The sequence below is a fragment of the Miscanthus floridulus genome, unplaced genomic scaffold, assembly GCF_019320115.1.
Source record: "Miscanthus floridulus cultivar M001 unplaced genomic scaffold, ASM1932011v1 fs_46_1_2, whole genome shotgun sequence".
Taxonomy (NCBI): domain Eukaryota; kingdom Viridiplantae; phylum Streptophyta; class Magnoliopsida; order Poales; family Poaceae; genus Miscanthus; species Miscanthus floridulus.
The window spans coordinates 3,738-19,563 of NW_027096794.1; the positions used below are offsets into that span (position 1 = coordinate 3,738).

Consider the following 15,826-nt stretch of genomic DNA (forward strand, 5'->3'; position numbering starts at 1 on the left):
AGCCTTGATAGTTCCTTAACAATTTTAGATATTTATCCACAAGCGCATGGATCTATCATTGTAGCATTTCACCTGGGAGTATTCAGGGTATTGTTATTTATATTTTACCAAAGGAAGGCATTAATTGATTAAGAGTCTAGTATGGATATGAACTCAATAATATACTTGCAAAGTGAACCAATGTTCAGGGGTAAAGATGGTATAATCAATATAGTGGACACACACTTGGGCATTCCTCAAAGATAAAAGGAAAATAAAGAATAATCCTAAGTAGAGCATGGCATGTTCTAATATAGTCATGCAAAGATTAGTTGATGATCGTACAAGTCACATAATTAGTTTTAGTGCTAAGTGTGAAGCAGGTCAGGAGGCCACCGAGTATGTGTCTGCCAGGTACCTCATGTGACAATTTAGACTCCTACACCCTAAATGAACGTGGCAGAATACAAGGGACGGACAGGGCTGCCACCACCTACCGCCTACCCATCAACCGTGGAGAAGGACAATGCATTCACCTGTCTCTCCATACCTAAGCACCACACCCTGTACACAGAAACTACCCATATCCCCCCGGGACTCCAACCCTACAGATCAATAAATAAAAGACTTGGGCACATCCAAAGGCATGATGAACCGCCACCTCAACTTAGCTCTAATTCCAATCATATGAGTTATATGAATGATTAAGCATAAAGTCATGTATGCTAATCTCATGACATAGAGACTATATACTAGTTCATATGTCAAGATCATAACATAAAGACTATACTCTAGTTCATAAGTATGACTATAATTATAAGATGAGTACAAGACTTTGGAAGAACTCATATTTCTATTCATACCAAGAATCTCTTCTTCCAAGGAGTCAAGCCCTCCAAGGTAGCTTTGCCTTGCTCTAGATTACTACTAAAAGGTAAAAGTACAAGAGAGAGTGAGGTGTTGCTCAAATGGTGTGTGTTGAAGAGGGAGCTCTCCCCCTCTATTTATATAGGCTCTATCGCGGTTTGGAGAGCATATCTGGTGGGAGCCCCACATGCCACCTGCCTCTGCATGTTGTCCAGGCACCGCCTTCCGAAGGAGTGGCCGAGAGGAGCCAGGGGTGGTGTGCCCACACCAAGGGTGCGGCCCCACCTTGATCGGCTCTCCTCGCCACCGCCTTCGCATGGGTGGTTTTGCGCCCAAATTATCTAGGTAGATGGGCCTTTCTATTATTCCATTGCGCAATTCAGCATTACATCTTGTCAGAATGCGCCTTTTGGTGTATTTTCCCATTGTCAGCACGAAAATATGGTAGCCCGCGCTGGGTGGACACATAGCAAGCCAGAACGATCTGGAGATCTGCCTGGCTTCAACGTAGGACTAGTCAATCCTGTGAATTCCAAGGGCGTGCCAGTCAATTTGACCTGCAATTGACAAGAAGAGAAAGTTTATTAGTAATTTAGGGTGGACCATGCTGGTTTTGCCCAGACAGTTCAAGTGTGCTGCTTCAGGAGCAGCCAGACAGGAAAATCGACTAAATAGCCGATACGCAGCAGCTGCAGGTACCGTTACCGCCGCCGTCGTCGTGGCGGGCTGCGGCGGCCAGCTTCAGGGAGAGCCTGTCCCGCTCCCTCTCCTTCTCCCTCAACGAGCAGGAGAAGGACGACGAGGTTGAGCTGAGATGGGCGGCCGTCGAGAGGCTGCCCACCCTGGACAGGCTCCACACCTCGCTGCAGCAGCTCCATGCAGCGGCGGACAAGGACCAGGACCAGCTGCAGGCTGCTCCTGCGCCATGGCAGGTGGTGGACGTGCGCACGCTGGGTGCGGCGGAGCGGCGCACGGTGGTGGACACCCTCATCGCCAATATCCACCGGGACAACCTCCGCCTGCTCCACAAGCAGCGGCAGAGGATGGACCGCGTCGGCGTCCGCCCGCCCACGGTGGAGGTGCGCTGGCGCGACGTCCAAGTCGAGGCCGAGTGCCAGGTGGTGCACGGGAAGCCGCTCCCCACCCTCTGGAACGCCGTCGTCTCCAGCCTCTCTGTACGTGTTCTTTCCATCGGCGCCCGGCCGGCCCAGCTCTCTCCTTTCTCTCTCTTCTGCGGCGTCCATTACGTCGTCCATTGATTCCATCAGGTGGTGAGCACCATGCTGGGCCTCAACCGCCAGCAAGAGGCCAGGGTGCGCATCCTCCACGGCGTCAGCGGCGTCGTCAAGCCGTCCAGGCTGACGCTCCTCCTGGGACCCCCTGGCTGCGGCAAGTCCACACTCCTCAAGGCGCTCGCAGGGAAGCTCAACGCCACCAGTCTCAAGGTGACAGGAGAGATAGAGTACAATGGCGTGGAGCTGAGTGGCTTCGTTCCGGAGAAGACGGCGGCTTACATCGACCAATACGACCTTCATGTCCCTGAGATGACTGTCAGAGAGACCATCGACTTCTCTGCAAGATTCCAGGGCGTTGGCAACAGAGCAGGTAATGTCTCCAGATCAAATTATTAACTGGTGAGCACCACTCACTCTCACTACCATTGTATCTTATTTTCTCAGAGATCATGAAGGAGGTGATTAGAAGGGAGAAGGAGGCCGGCATTACCCCTGACCCTGACGTCGACACTTACATGAAGGTAAACCACCACTAGTAGTTTATCAATTATATATCATGCATGTTTTTCCAATGCAAGTGCCCACATCATTTTTATATAGTTTACTTAACTTTTTTCATTGTCTAACTATAACAAGCAAATTATGCATGCATGTGCACATATTCTACTCCAATTCTAACGGGCATTATTGTATCTTAATTTCATAGGCGATATCTGTGGAAGGTTTAGAAAGGAGCATGCAAACAGACTACATTATGAAGGTACTACTATAGACGTACTACAGTACAATTGTCGCCTGAGGACACATATGCATGCTCTTGGTGTTGGTGGCCCACCGTATATACGAATAAGCTCTTCCTCGATTGACAGATTATGGGACTTGACATATGTGCTGACATAATGGTGGGAGATGCAATGAGAAGAGGTGTTTCAGGCGGTGAGAAGAAGAGACTTACCACAGGTGATTCCACGACTCAAATTATTTGAGGGCGTCCCAACTACAATTATGTAGGGATTGAATTTCTTCTTCTTGAGTTCGAGGGATCCCCCATATATGCATTGCAAACAGGACATAGAAGTTTTAAGCGCCCTCTAGAAACGTAGGAGGTTCACAGGAATTGTATATCTAAATTTTATAAGAATTAGTTCAATTTCACATGAAAAACGTAGGATTTAATGCCCGCGTGGGGGGGCAGGGGACTTTGATGCCCTTTTTGGTGAATAACATATGATGCTGAGAAGCACCAGCCTCCTGGACATGGATATCGTGCTTTTGAGACCCTCCAGTATCTAATATATCGGTTCTAGGTTTGATGTATGTGCATATCACGTTTGTGGCAAGTTCCCTCTTATTCATTGTGGTTCATAGAGTAGACACTGTTTTGGTGGACTTATTACTTGTGTACCAAGTTAACATGTCGGTTTGCCAAAATCACATTTCAACATTATCTATATTATTATATAATCCTGAGAGCATTTCCAATAGATTACTTATCTCATCCCAATACTAAAAAACTACTAGATTACTTATCCTCTCCCCAATATCAAAAACACTTAAGTAACTACCAAAAACCACAGCCATCGATCGTTGTTCTTGCCACGTGGACTTTTCCGACAAGCCGGTGCCATTGTTTTGCCATGGAGGACAACTACACATGAGTCATTCACCATTGCCCGTCAATCGAGCGCCACAAACATGAATCATGCACCGGCGGTAGCCAATGTTGCCTACAGACTCAATCACGGGGCGGGTGGTGGATCCGTGCATGACGGAGCGCGACACCAGCAACCAACCTAGCTGCTTCCCCACGCTCGGGGCTTAGTGACAAACCCGCTTCCCCATGCCGGCGACCAACCTGCTCCCTTGCATATCTAGTCATAGGGGAGTTCGAAGCTGGCGGATCCAGTTATATGGGGGAGCTCGAAGCGCGTGATGACAACCTCGAGGAGCAGGAGCAGCTTTTGCTTCGCAACAAAGGCACGAGACGAAGCAACCGGTGCAGTCGTTGTCGTGCCTGGCATTCTCGGCGCCACTGGAGCTGGGGAACCAAGAGAGGTGGTAGAGACTAGAGGGCAGTGGAATGGCGTCGGGCCTCGGGAGCAAGGAAGGGAGAGGAAACGATGATTTTGGAAGTAGACACATAAATGACACGTGGGTCTCAGATGTCAGGGCAGATATAGGGTACCGGGTTTTGGTAGTCTGTTGGATGTGGGAAAGAAAAAACTACATTACTAATAATGAGAGAGAACCTATATTCAGTTTTAGGGGATGGAGGATAAGTAATCTGTTGGAGATGCTCCGACGTCAGTAACTAAATTTAGTTGACTCAATTGAGGATGCTTGTTCCATTACTGAAGATTCTGTCTTACAGGAGAAATGATAGTAGGACCCTCAAAAGCACTCTTCATGGATGAAATATCAACTGGGTTGGATAGCTCCACAACATTTCAAATTATTTCTTGCCTCCAACAGTTGGCTCATATCTCAGAGTCTACCATACTAGTCTCACTTCTTCAACCAGCACCAGAGACGTATGAGCTTTTTGATGATATTATCTTGATGGCTGAAGGAAAAATTGTATACCATGGATCTAAGAGTTGCATTATGAGTTTCTTTGAATCATGTGGATTCAAGTGCCCTGATAGGAAAGGCTTTGCTGACTTTCTCCAAGAGGTAAATATACAAAATTGGTTATGTAAAAACAAGTAGCATCATAATTAGCAGTTTCTATTACATTTCCTATAGCATTGCTTGTTCATAACACTTGTTGGGGGCATGGCATAATGCATTTAACAAAAAATATGTCTCCCACTAGAACAAACGAGAGTATATGGAACTATGTATCTTTGTCTCTCTACATCCTACAAGGGAGAGTTGTGTCTTGACCATTGACCTTCAACACCAGAATCCCGTCCTCTATCATTATTGGTTTACAAGATTGGCCATATACTGACAGTCTTCATTGAGGAAACAATCCGAATATCTATAGCTTTTGCAAACTCTAACAGAATCATCCTGTTTATGCAGTAATGCAAAAGGTCAACCTTGCATGCCAAACTTTATCTACTTTCATTTTTTGCAATATGCAGAATAGCTAAACTAGACATTTAGGTTGACACAGTGTTCTTAATAACTACTATTTATGTGGGCATATGTCTCAAGTTTCACTGTTTGTGTAACGTACAAAGGAGTAATATCTATAGTTTGTGAACTGTCATGAAAAATTGTAAAAAATGTACATATGAAGCAATAATCAAGTATAGATTAAACTATATATTAGGGTAACAGATTAACTTCGTTAGAAGCTAGGAATTCTTATTCTTCCATACTTATATATAGGTCTTATCGGAAAAGGATCAACAACAATATTGGAGCCGCGGTGGAGAATCATACAATTTTGTTACCATTGACCAGTTCTGTGACAAGTTCAAAGTGTCTCAAATTGGCCAGAACCTTGCTGGGGAGATTTCAAAGCCTTATGACAAATCAAAAGGGCATAAAAATGCCTTGTCCTGTAGTATCTACTCGTTATCCAAGTGGGAACTCCTCAAAGCATGTTTCGCAAGGGAGCGTCTCCTCATGAAACGAAATGCCTTCATCTACATAGCAAAAATTGTTCAGGTAAGCCACATAGAAATGATATTTTGTAGAAAACATTGTCGATAAATACAAATTGTTGAACATACAGATTTAGTATTATTAAACAAATATAAAGACTAATCACCTAATTTTGTAGTTCCACATGATTCACATGGAACTAAATATTGATGATCATAAGAAAATTACACATATTATTCGTAGCTTTGGCTATAGGGAGAAATGTATGGGATGTACACACACACACACACACACACACACACACACACACACACACACACACACACACACACACACACACACACACACACACACACACACACACACACACACACACACACACACACACACACACACACACACACACACACACACACACACACACACACACACACACACACACACACACACACACACACACACACACACACACACACACACACACACACACACACACACACACACACACACACACACACACACACACACACACACACACACACACACACTTCCTACTCAATTTGATAGTTAAGAATTTTCATTACATGTGCTTATATGAACTACTTAACTACACTTTTATGGTGTAAAGTATGTCTTACAGTTGACATGAACTAAGGTATGATTTTACATTTTCTTAGTGCGCCCACTAGCAATTAATAGTTCACTATTACCGCAGATTGCACTACTTGCTGCTATTACTGGGACGGTATTTTTGAACACACATATGGGTGTTGATAGAGTTCTTGCTAACTATTACATGGGTTCACTATTCTTTGCACTGATCCTGCTGATGGTGAATGGATTCCCTGAGCTTTCTATGGTAGTTAGCAGACTTCCAGTCTTCTACAAACAAAGAGACTACTACTTCTATCCTGCATGGGCTTATGCAGTACCGGCTTTTATCCTAAAGGTTCCAATCTCTTTAGTTGAGTCAATAGCTTGGACATCACTATCTTACTTCCTCATTGGCTATACTCCCGAGGCATCCAGGTAGGAATTACAATTTTGTTATGACTAATTTAATCACATAATTTTTCTGTTATCAACTTTGGTAATAATGCTTGTGTGTCAACATTTTATCTGCATAAGCTTCTCTAATAAAGAGGTAAAATCATGCATCTCATGTTTTTTTGTGACTATCATGCATCTCATGTGTGTACATATTTATGCGCATTTCCCCTAGTCTAGCCAAAAGAAGCATTGGGTAGATTCTTTAACTAACTTTTCAGTGACCCCTGTTGAGGTCAATTATATATAAGTTCTTTAGGCCTTATTTAGCTCTAGGTTTCTAAGATTCAGTTACTAAGTTTGCTAAAAAAATTAAGAGATTCATTTATAGATCTGTATGTTCTGACACACTCCATTTGTGTCCGTAGATTCTTACATCACCTTCTTATCCTCTTCCTAATCCACACTGGAGCATTGTCGATGTTTAGATGTGTCGCCTCTTACTGCCAAACAATGGTGACTGGTGTAGTGGGTGGTACAGTGGCACTTCTACTCATCCTTCTATTTGGGGGTTTCCTCATTCCTCATTGTAAGACATTCCCATGTTTTCATGAATTTGTACTTCAAGCAAGATATTGGCCTACAACTATTGAACACAAACTGCTAACACATTTTGTGTCAAATTGCTACAGCATCCATGCCTAATTGGCTGAAATGGGGATTTTGGCTTTCACCATTATCGTACGCTGAGATAGGTTTAACTGAAAACGAGTTCTTAGCACCAAGATGGATAAAGGTAAACTTTGACATAAAGAATTTGTACCACCAATTGTGCACTCCATAAGAAAATCATTCCCCTTGTTCCTTGGAAGCATGCCATATTTTCTTATACAATATTTGTGTTTTTTACTTCAGTTTACTACCTTGTTAGCAGAACTTGCAAGCGAGGTATACACATGGAATTAGTAGATTGATTATCAGAGTACATGGTGCATGTTTATGTATGCAAGGATATTCTAGGGCTGGCTTAAAGAATTAGAACCAACCACAAAGATCCTTGCCTATCTCAAATAAGTCTACACTTCCCAAAGGTGTGCATGGGACTCTAGCTAGGTCCACGATAGCACAAGCGATGTATGCTCGACTCTAAGTCCATGGCTTTAGTGAAGATATCAGGGTGCTGTGGAGAAGGCATCCCTTTAGTAAAAATATCAGGGTGTTACGATAAAGTAGGAACGCGTGGAATACATGAACAAGCAGACAAAGAGCAACTCTCTCATGAACAAAATGAAGATCAAACTCCATAGTCTTGTTGTGCTAACATTGAATGGGGTTGGAGGACATGTAGACAATGCTGATGTTGTCATAGTATACCAATTACCAACTTAGCTCAACAAAGAGGAGAGCAGAGATCAAGGAGTAGCTGATGTGTAGCCAAGTAGATTTGGTGATTGGAGTGGCCAAAGCATGATATTCTACCTCGACACTAGAGCAAGACATATTACCTTGATATTTGGATCACCAAGAGATAAGGTTGCATGCCATCAAGAAACACAATATAGCTCGAGGTGGGCAAGTGTACCAAACTCAAAGGGTCAACATCACTATAGAGTTACAAAGACTTCAAGTGTCCCAGCGCACCAAGATTACAAGGGCACAAAGCCCAACTTACTCTAGGTCGTCTCAAGATAAAGCCTAAGGACTCGCTAATCAAGCTCTAAGCAAGATTATAAGCTTTGGATATTAACACAAAGCTCCCATATGGGGTTGGAGTGTATCTATAGCTTCTCTTGTCTCCAACAACCTTCAAATAGCCAATAGAAGCCACCCAAGTATATATATAGCTCCTCATGGCTTGGATGACTAAGACGACGGTGCCAGAGCGAGGTGGATGTGTTGGTGGGTTGGGCGCACAGTGAAGACACAAAGGCCGATGAACACTAGGGGTATAATGGTCTGTTGATATTGGCACCTAATGACTAGTTTTTGCATTTGAAGATCTTTCATTGAGCAACCAGTGGGCTTCAATAAATTTAGTAGAATGATTGCTGTTAGTGGTAAATTGGCAAACATTTATAAGATTCTTAATCCTTAGGGAAGAACATTATTTATAGGAAAGAACAAAACAAGTCGGTTGGTAGTAGAAGTGACGGGAAGCAAAGACGACCCATTGTTGGCAACATTAGATGAAGAAAAATGACACTACCATAGAAAAGAAGAGCATGGAAGGATACAAACGTCAAAGGCCATGTGGGAGGTGGCATTTTAATCAAAGTAACACTTGTTTTGCTAGGCCAACGTCAGTGCCATGGTGTTGAAGTTGGATGCAAGGGAATGTTGGTCTCATGAAGAGACACCAGCTATGGGGTTGTGGAACACTGGAGGGGTGGCATGCAATGTTCAGGAGCACTAACCAGAAACGCTTGCTATAGATGTAGTGATGTGGACTAGTTGCATGGGGTGAAGGGATATGAGCAAGGGATGGCCAAGGACTAGGACACATCTAAATGGACTCGGTCCATGGTTTATAGATTGATGGATAGGGAGAGAGAGAGAGAGAGACTTGATTACCAATGAATTAATGTTCAAGGTGTCAGATTAGTTAGCTCCGGCAATGCCTAGAAACAAGATCGCATAGACGGATTTAGATGGTAGCACATGAGACACAAGGATTTATACTGGTGCGCTAAACCCTACTCTAGTGGTGAGACTGCTCTTGTGTTTGTATACTCAATTACAGGGGTTGTTGCTCCTAGCTATGTAGTAAATTGGAATGATGGGAGAAGATCCCGAGCCCGAGGTCCCTACCCTCCTTTATATAGGTAGAGGGGGTAGGGTTACAGAGAGGGTGATCTGGCTAATAGATTGGATTCCTAGTTTCTTACACGGAATATGCAACAGATTGATCCTAGCTATCGTCTAGATACGCCTGCCTTGGCTTGCCTTGATCTCCACGTTGGTCGATCGTGTCAACCCTTGCGGGACTCCTTAGCGACTGCTGGGCCAACAGCTTGGCGATGGTCATATATACGGGTGGTGCGGGTCCCCTAGCCCATATATTTGACACAAGGGCAAGCTAGAAAACATGTGTATGGTGTGGTTATGCCCATCACTGTCTTGAAGAAGTCCCTAGAGATAGTGGCATAGATCCACTACTAGTTAATACAATCCATGCAGACTCGATCCAGGACGGTCAAGTAGGGATGGTCATTGAGAATGTGGCTCTAGAGGGAGAATTTCATGAGCATGATGAAGAAGTGGCCACACCACATGGTGTAGTTTCTAGTTGCTAGATTCGAAGATATGAAGAACAAGGGTCCTGAACACACGTTTAGGGTAATAATAGCTAGAGCATGATAATTGACAATCGTCGTTGCTTTGTGAAGTAGCATAGTGTCCTGATGGGAACATAATGACTTGGCTTCTTTGTCATCATAGGGTAGACCAATTGTGCCAGCGCGCTCACAAGCCACGTGCTCAAGGGTGGCACACATGCAGGCATCAACAATTTGTGTTCCTGGGTAGTGCGTTTGCCTCTGTCTAGCAGCTTTAGCGCGAGCAAGAGCAGCGTTGCTGATAGCTTTCGAGCACTCCTCCTAGGCATCACAATCAGGTCAAATTGGTGAGTTTCCTCTATAGCCATGCATTCTTGCTCGAGTGTTGCCTCTTCAGTAACATTATTATTATTATTGAGAGCAACTGCAGTGGCACTAGGGGAGATTGGAGACGTGGTGGAAGGAGGGTTGCCGGCCATGGAGATGGTGGCAATAGCTAGGGTTTAGGCGAAGGTGTGTGATTGAGGATAAACTAGCCTGAAACCATGGAGTAAGGTATACACACATAATTTGTTTATATAGGCAAGGATATCCTAGGGTTAGCTTATAGAATCCGAACCAATTATAGAGATCATTGCCTATCTCAATTCAGTCTACAGATGCGCGCCAAACTCTAGGTCCATGACAACACAAGTTGTGTATGTCGAAGAACTAAAGGCCTAATTTTTAAGTTATATTTGTAAAGTTGTAAATCAAATTTATTTTGCCTTTTAATGGATTCCTGTTGTCACAATGCAAAATATATAACAAAAAATGTAATATGCAATTTTTCATCACTGAGATAGTACTAAACTTTTTTCCTATGTTGATAGTTCACAATATCTGGTGTGACACTTGGAAGGAGGATATTAATGGACAGAGGGTTGAACTTCTCTAGCTACTTCTATTGGATTTCAATTGGAGCATTGATTGGGTTTATTTTGTTATTTAGTATAGGTTTTGCTGCTGGCTTGACTATTAAAAAGTGTAAGTGCACTATTATTTAAATTTTCTTTGAATTCAAAATTTGGACTACTTTTAATTCTCAAATATATTTTGATTTGAATTTTAAAGTTGATGAAAGCTTATGCTGAATAGTTCAAACATACAATGCATAATTGTTCTAACCTCCCATGTACCTCATTCTCAGCTCCAGGAACTTCTAGGGCTATTATTTCTCGTGATAAGATTACCAAATTTAATAGAAGAGACCAGTGTACATTTATGGACACTAAAGATGGGATAGATAAGACACAAGAAAATTCTTCTACTCCTAGCAGGACTGGTTAGCCTCAATTCTACAGTGTGGAACCAATTATAGTTTCAGAGTGTTAGTGAAATGGAACTCACTTTCGATAATCGATTACATTGCAGGAAGGGTGGTGTTACCTTTTGTGCCCCTTACAATATCATTTCAGGATGTGAACTACTATGTCGACACACCTGCGGTAATTATCATACTCTAAAAAGTCAAGATAGTTGCTAGTGAAAGAAAGCCATGCTTGATGGACCATCACATGGGCATGGCAGGCACGTGTGCTTCCTAGTGAAGTAAACAAAGGAAAAAAATTACTAGCAGAAAGTAATTAGGAACATTTATTGACCAATAAAAAATGTTTATTGTTGTAGGAAATGAGGGAGCAAGGCTACATGGAGAGAAAACTTCAACTACTCCACAACATCACAGGAGCCTTCCAACCAGGAGTCCTTTCAGCACTCATGGGGGTCACTGGGGCAGGGAAAACAACCTTGCTTGATGTTCTTGCTGGGAGGAAAACTGGTGGTATTATTGAAGGAGATATAAGAGTAGGAGGCTATCCTAAAGTTCAAAAAACTTTTGCTAGGATATCAGGTTACTGTGAACAAACTGATATTCACTCCTCACAAATCACAGTGGGTGAGTCTGTTGCATATTCAGCCTGGTTGCGTCTTCCAATAGAAATTGACTCCAAAACACGAGATGTGAGTTATAATTGATGATATGGCATAAATAAATGGTTCTTTTACTTCATAGTTGTACCTTAGGTACATCAAAATTACAAATAACTACAAGGTAACTGCTATTCTTTCCCCTTGCAGGAATTTGTCAATCAAGTTCTTGAAATAGTTGAGTTGGACAAAATAAGAGATGCTTTGGTTGGAATACCTAGGATAAATGGACTATCTATAGAGCAACGGAAGCGTCTCACAATTGCAGTTGAGCTTGTATCCAACCCTTCAATCATATTCATGGATGAGCCAACATCAGGCTTGGATGCAAGGGCAGCGGCTATTGTCATGCGTGCAGTGAAGAACGTTGCAATACACAGGTCGAACAGTTGTGTGCACTATTCACCAACCAAGCATCGAAATATTTGAGGCATTTGATGAGGTAATAATACCATTTGTGCATCCTCTAATTTGTCAACGATAAAAAGGAGGTAAATTCAAAATAATAGGAAGAATACCTTCTATAGTTCTGTTTTCCAAGAACAAGATAAAGTTCAAGTTATACCGTACCTGAGTAGTATGAAGCACTAGAGGAGCTAGCTGAAAATTCATGCAAACTCAGATGTAACGCCAAACAATTCAGTCACTAGAAACTAAAACTTATCCATATATTAATCGTCTACCTAACGGACAAAAAACTACATTCAATACAAAACCTTCTTCAACCTTCTGATGGTCTAATTGTTTGAGATGTTGAGAGTACAATTAACCCTATTATTTCCAAAGAAAAAATTGTTCTTTCATCTAATTTATTGATATGGTTTCTTTTAAATAATATCATACATTGCTAATTATTATGTAAAATTCATACATAGCTGATGCTGATGAAGAGGGGTGGACAATTGATCTATGCTGGGCCGCTTGGACACCATTCGTGTATGCTCATCCAATATTTCCAGGTAACTAAAAGAAAGTTCAATTTTTGTGTATACACATATAGTTTATATTGTGACTTAAATCAATGTAAGTCATCTTACATTGCAAGCAAGATAGACTTCACAATGGTTTCCATTTGTTTTGAATATTTTCAATAATTATAACATGATGTGTTTTTGACTTCTAGAGTGCCCATGATTTCCATTGTACATAACACATGGAATAGACTTGCTATATTTCATGAAAGAGTAAAGTACACAAACTAGCTATATCCCTAAACTTTGAAAGTTGTTGTTTCAAACCCCCTAAGCTTTTTAAGTGGTTGATCTGAGGTCCAAAACCTTCTACTCGATCAACAACTACTCTCTCACTTTTCATGATTGATCTAGTGGCATTGCATGCGCCAAGTTCAAGAATCACCTGGTATAATTTACTCATCGTGAAAATGCATTTAGTTTTAGTGAAGACAACAATGACCTATATTTTATCCTCGAGTAGAGTGTGTTCCATAGGCTAACATACTTGTGAAAGTATTCCCTCTATTTCTTTCTAGGCAATACCTGGGGTACCCAAGATAAAGGACAACTACAACCCATCAACATGGATGCTAGAAGTTACCACAACATCTTTGGAAGCTCAACTAGGAGTCGATTTCGCACAAGTTTACAGGGACTCGTCAATGTACAAGTAAGCTTTGAAAAAACATCAAAATTAGTTATAAACCATGCGTATGACACTAACAAACATTTTAATACAATCATTACAAAATACAATATGTAAAACAAGTTTAGAGGCATTGTGTATCCACAATACTTATGAAAATAAATTTCATAGATCATAAAAGCAATTTGATTAGGAAGGAACACCCTATTCGCTTGATCATATCAGCCATGATACAGTGTTTTTCTCTCACAACAAAACAGCATCAGCTGGCTTATAAGCCATAGAAACGATCAATCGAACAGGGTGAAGCAACCGACTTATATGCCATGAATTCTCTCTTATTTGTTACGAATTAAATTTTGCATAACATCTATGCTAATAATAAGCTTTTGGGATTGAAGGGATAAAGAAGAAATCGTAAGACGCTTGAGCATACCACCTGTGGGTACAAGCAACCTCCATTTCCTGACATGGTATCCACAAAATTTTTGGGAGCAGTTCAAAGCTTGCATTTGGAAGCAATGTTTATCATACTGGAGAACCCCTTCCTACAACTTGGTGCGGATTGTGTTCATATTTTTTGCCTCCATGGCCTTCGGGGCATTATACTGGCAGCAAGGCAACATAAATCGTATGTATGTAAACCATCATTTTGACCAATATGACACCACATATCTCTTAGTTATATTTTTCTTAATTAATTTATTGTTAATTAAACTTTTTGGGGGTAGAAATGACGAGCAAGGTCTATTCAATATATTGGGGTGCATGTTTGGCACCGCTATATTTGCTGGCATCAACAACTGTCAATTGGTGATGCCATTCATCTCCATTGAGCGATCTGTCGTCTATAGAGAAAGGTTTGCAGGAATGTACTCTCCTTGGGCTTATTCCTTTGCACAGGTAAATATAGACTTGGTGCAAACTACTTACATAAGGAGGCTTATAAATTAGTTAGTTCTAGAGCTCGTAGCAATAATGTTTCGATATGGAGTTAGTATTAATTAATATTTGAAGACTTTAACTTTATTTTATGTTTTTCCCAAGTAGGTCATTATGGAGATTCCTTATGTTCTTGTGCAAATAGTGTTGTCCACATTGATAGCTTACCCAATGATAGGGTATGCATGGGAAGCAGAAAAGTTCTTCTGGTTTATATATACCATGTTCTGTACACTGCTCTACTTCCTATATTTTGGAATGATGATGGTGTCACTCACCCCAAACATCCAAGTGGCGTCCATATTAACATCTCTATTCTACACCATGCAATGCCTCATGTCTGGCTACGTTGTGCCTGGTCCAGTAAGTCCTTCCACTCACTTAATGGCGTAGTTTGCTCTATTTCGTTTGTCGATGTTTGTGATTTTTTCATTCAATGTATCATTGAGCTTGTTTCCAAGGGAAATATGCTAGTGAATTAAAGGAGTGGTAAATTTTCCACTTCTTGGTTTCATGTTAGCTTTAGTCAAGGATTTAGTAAAGCTACATATATGCATTAGTGAAGAAACAAAACTAATCTTAGATGAATAATAGACTGAAGGAAAGTATTTTATTATGCATATAGATACTACTAAGGTTGCATTGATGCTGGGTAATTTATACTAGCTTTTTGGTGCATTTGTTGCAGCAAATACCAAAATGGTGGCTATGGTTGTACTACATGTCTCCCATGTCATGGACACTCAATTTATTCTTCACCACCCAGTTTGGGTATGAGGACCACAAGAAGATTGGGGTATTCGGGGAGACCAAATCTGTTGCAGCATTTCTTAGAGACTATTTTGGTTTCCGACGTGAATTGCTACCCCTAACAGCTATAGTTCTGGTGGCCTTCCCCGTCTTCTTTGCCACTCTATTTGGTTACGGCATTTCAAAATTTAACTTCCAAAGGAGATAAATCAGTAAATAATCAAAAGCAAAGTTTATTTGCATAGTGTATCATAAAGGTCAGTCTTGTGCACATTAGATATGTGCTGTAGTGCTAATGATTAGCTTGTGTTTGGAACAAGTAGTTGAGTAACATGCAAAGCATCTAGAATGGAATGTATTATGTGGAACACCTAAAATACAAACTGTATTGCTCTTATTTAATCGCTCAAAATATACATATGTTTGTTTCTGCTGTTGTGCTGGACAGGACTATTATTTTTCATAGAAAGCTGAATGGACTTTACTAGTTTCCAAGTAATGCTTGTGAACTATAATATTTAACGTTTGGTATAATGGACGAATGTGTTCAATGTAGTTTTTAAGCATCATTTAGTAGGACAAAATGTTAAGTTACAATACTAAACAACAAATTGAAGTGCACTATATGTGCATCAATTTAGAAAACTATACTACTTATTTAGTTTG

At 41.3% G+C, this 15,826-nt stretch overlaps 1 protein-coding gene across 1 annotated transcript; it reads left to right on the plus strand.

Annotated features, from left to right (window-relative positions):
* The first annotated feature begins 1,540 nt into the window (after positions 1-1,540).
* LOC136531877 (ABC transporter G family member 41-like) lies at positions 1,541-15,421 on the plus strand. Its single transcript, XM_066524540.1, is given in 22 exon segments — positions 1,541-2,021; positions 2,115-2,451; positions 2,526-2,602; positions 2,788-2,841; positions 2,951-3,041; positions 4,453-4,754; positions 5,421-5,702; positions 6,355-6,668; positions 7,055-7,215; positions 7,319-7,422; positions 10,774-10,927; positions 11,091-11,225; positions 11,315-11,388; positions 11,570-11,902; positions 12,020-12,241; positions 12,243-12,311; positions 12,745-12,828; positions 13,359-13,492; positions 13,870-14,103; positions 14,200-14,371; positions 14,519-14,773; positions 15,099-15,421. Coding segments are annotated over 22 exon segments (3,990 nt in total). The 5' UTR covers positions 1,541-1,889; the 3' UTR covers positions 15,369-15,421.
* Positions 15,422-15,826: the final 405 nt, after the last annotated feature.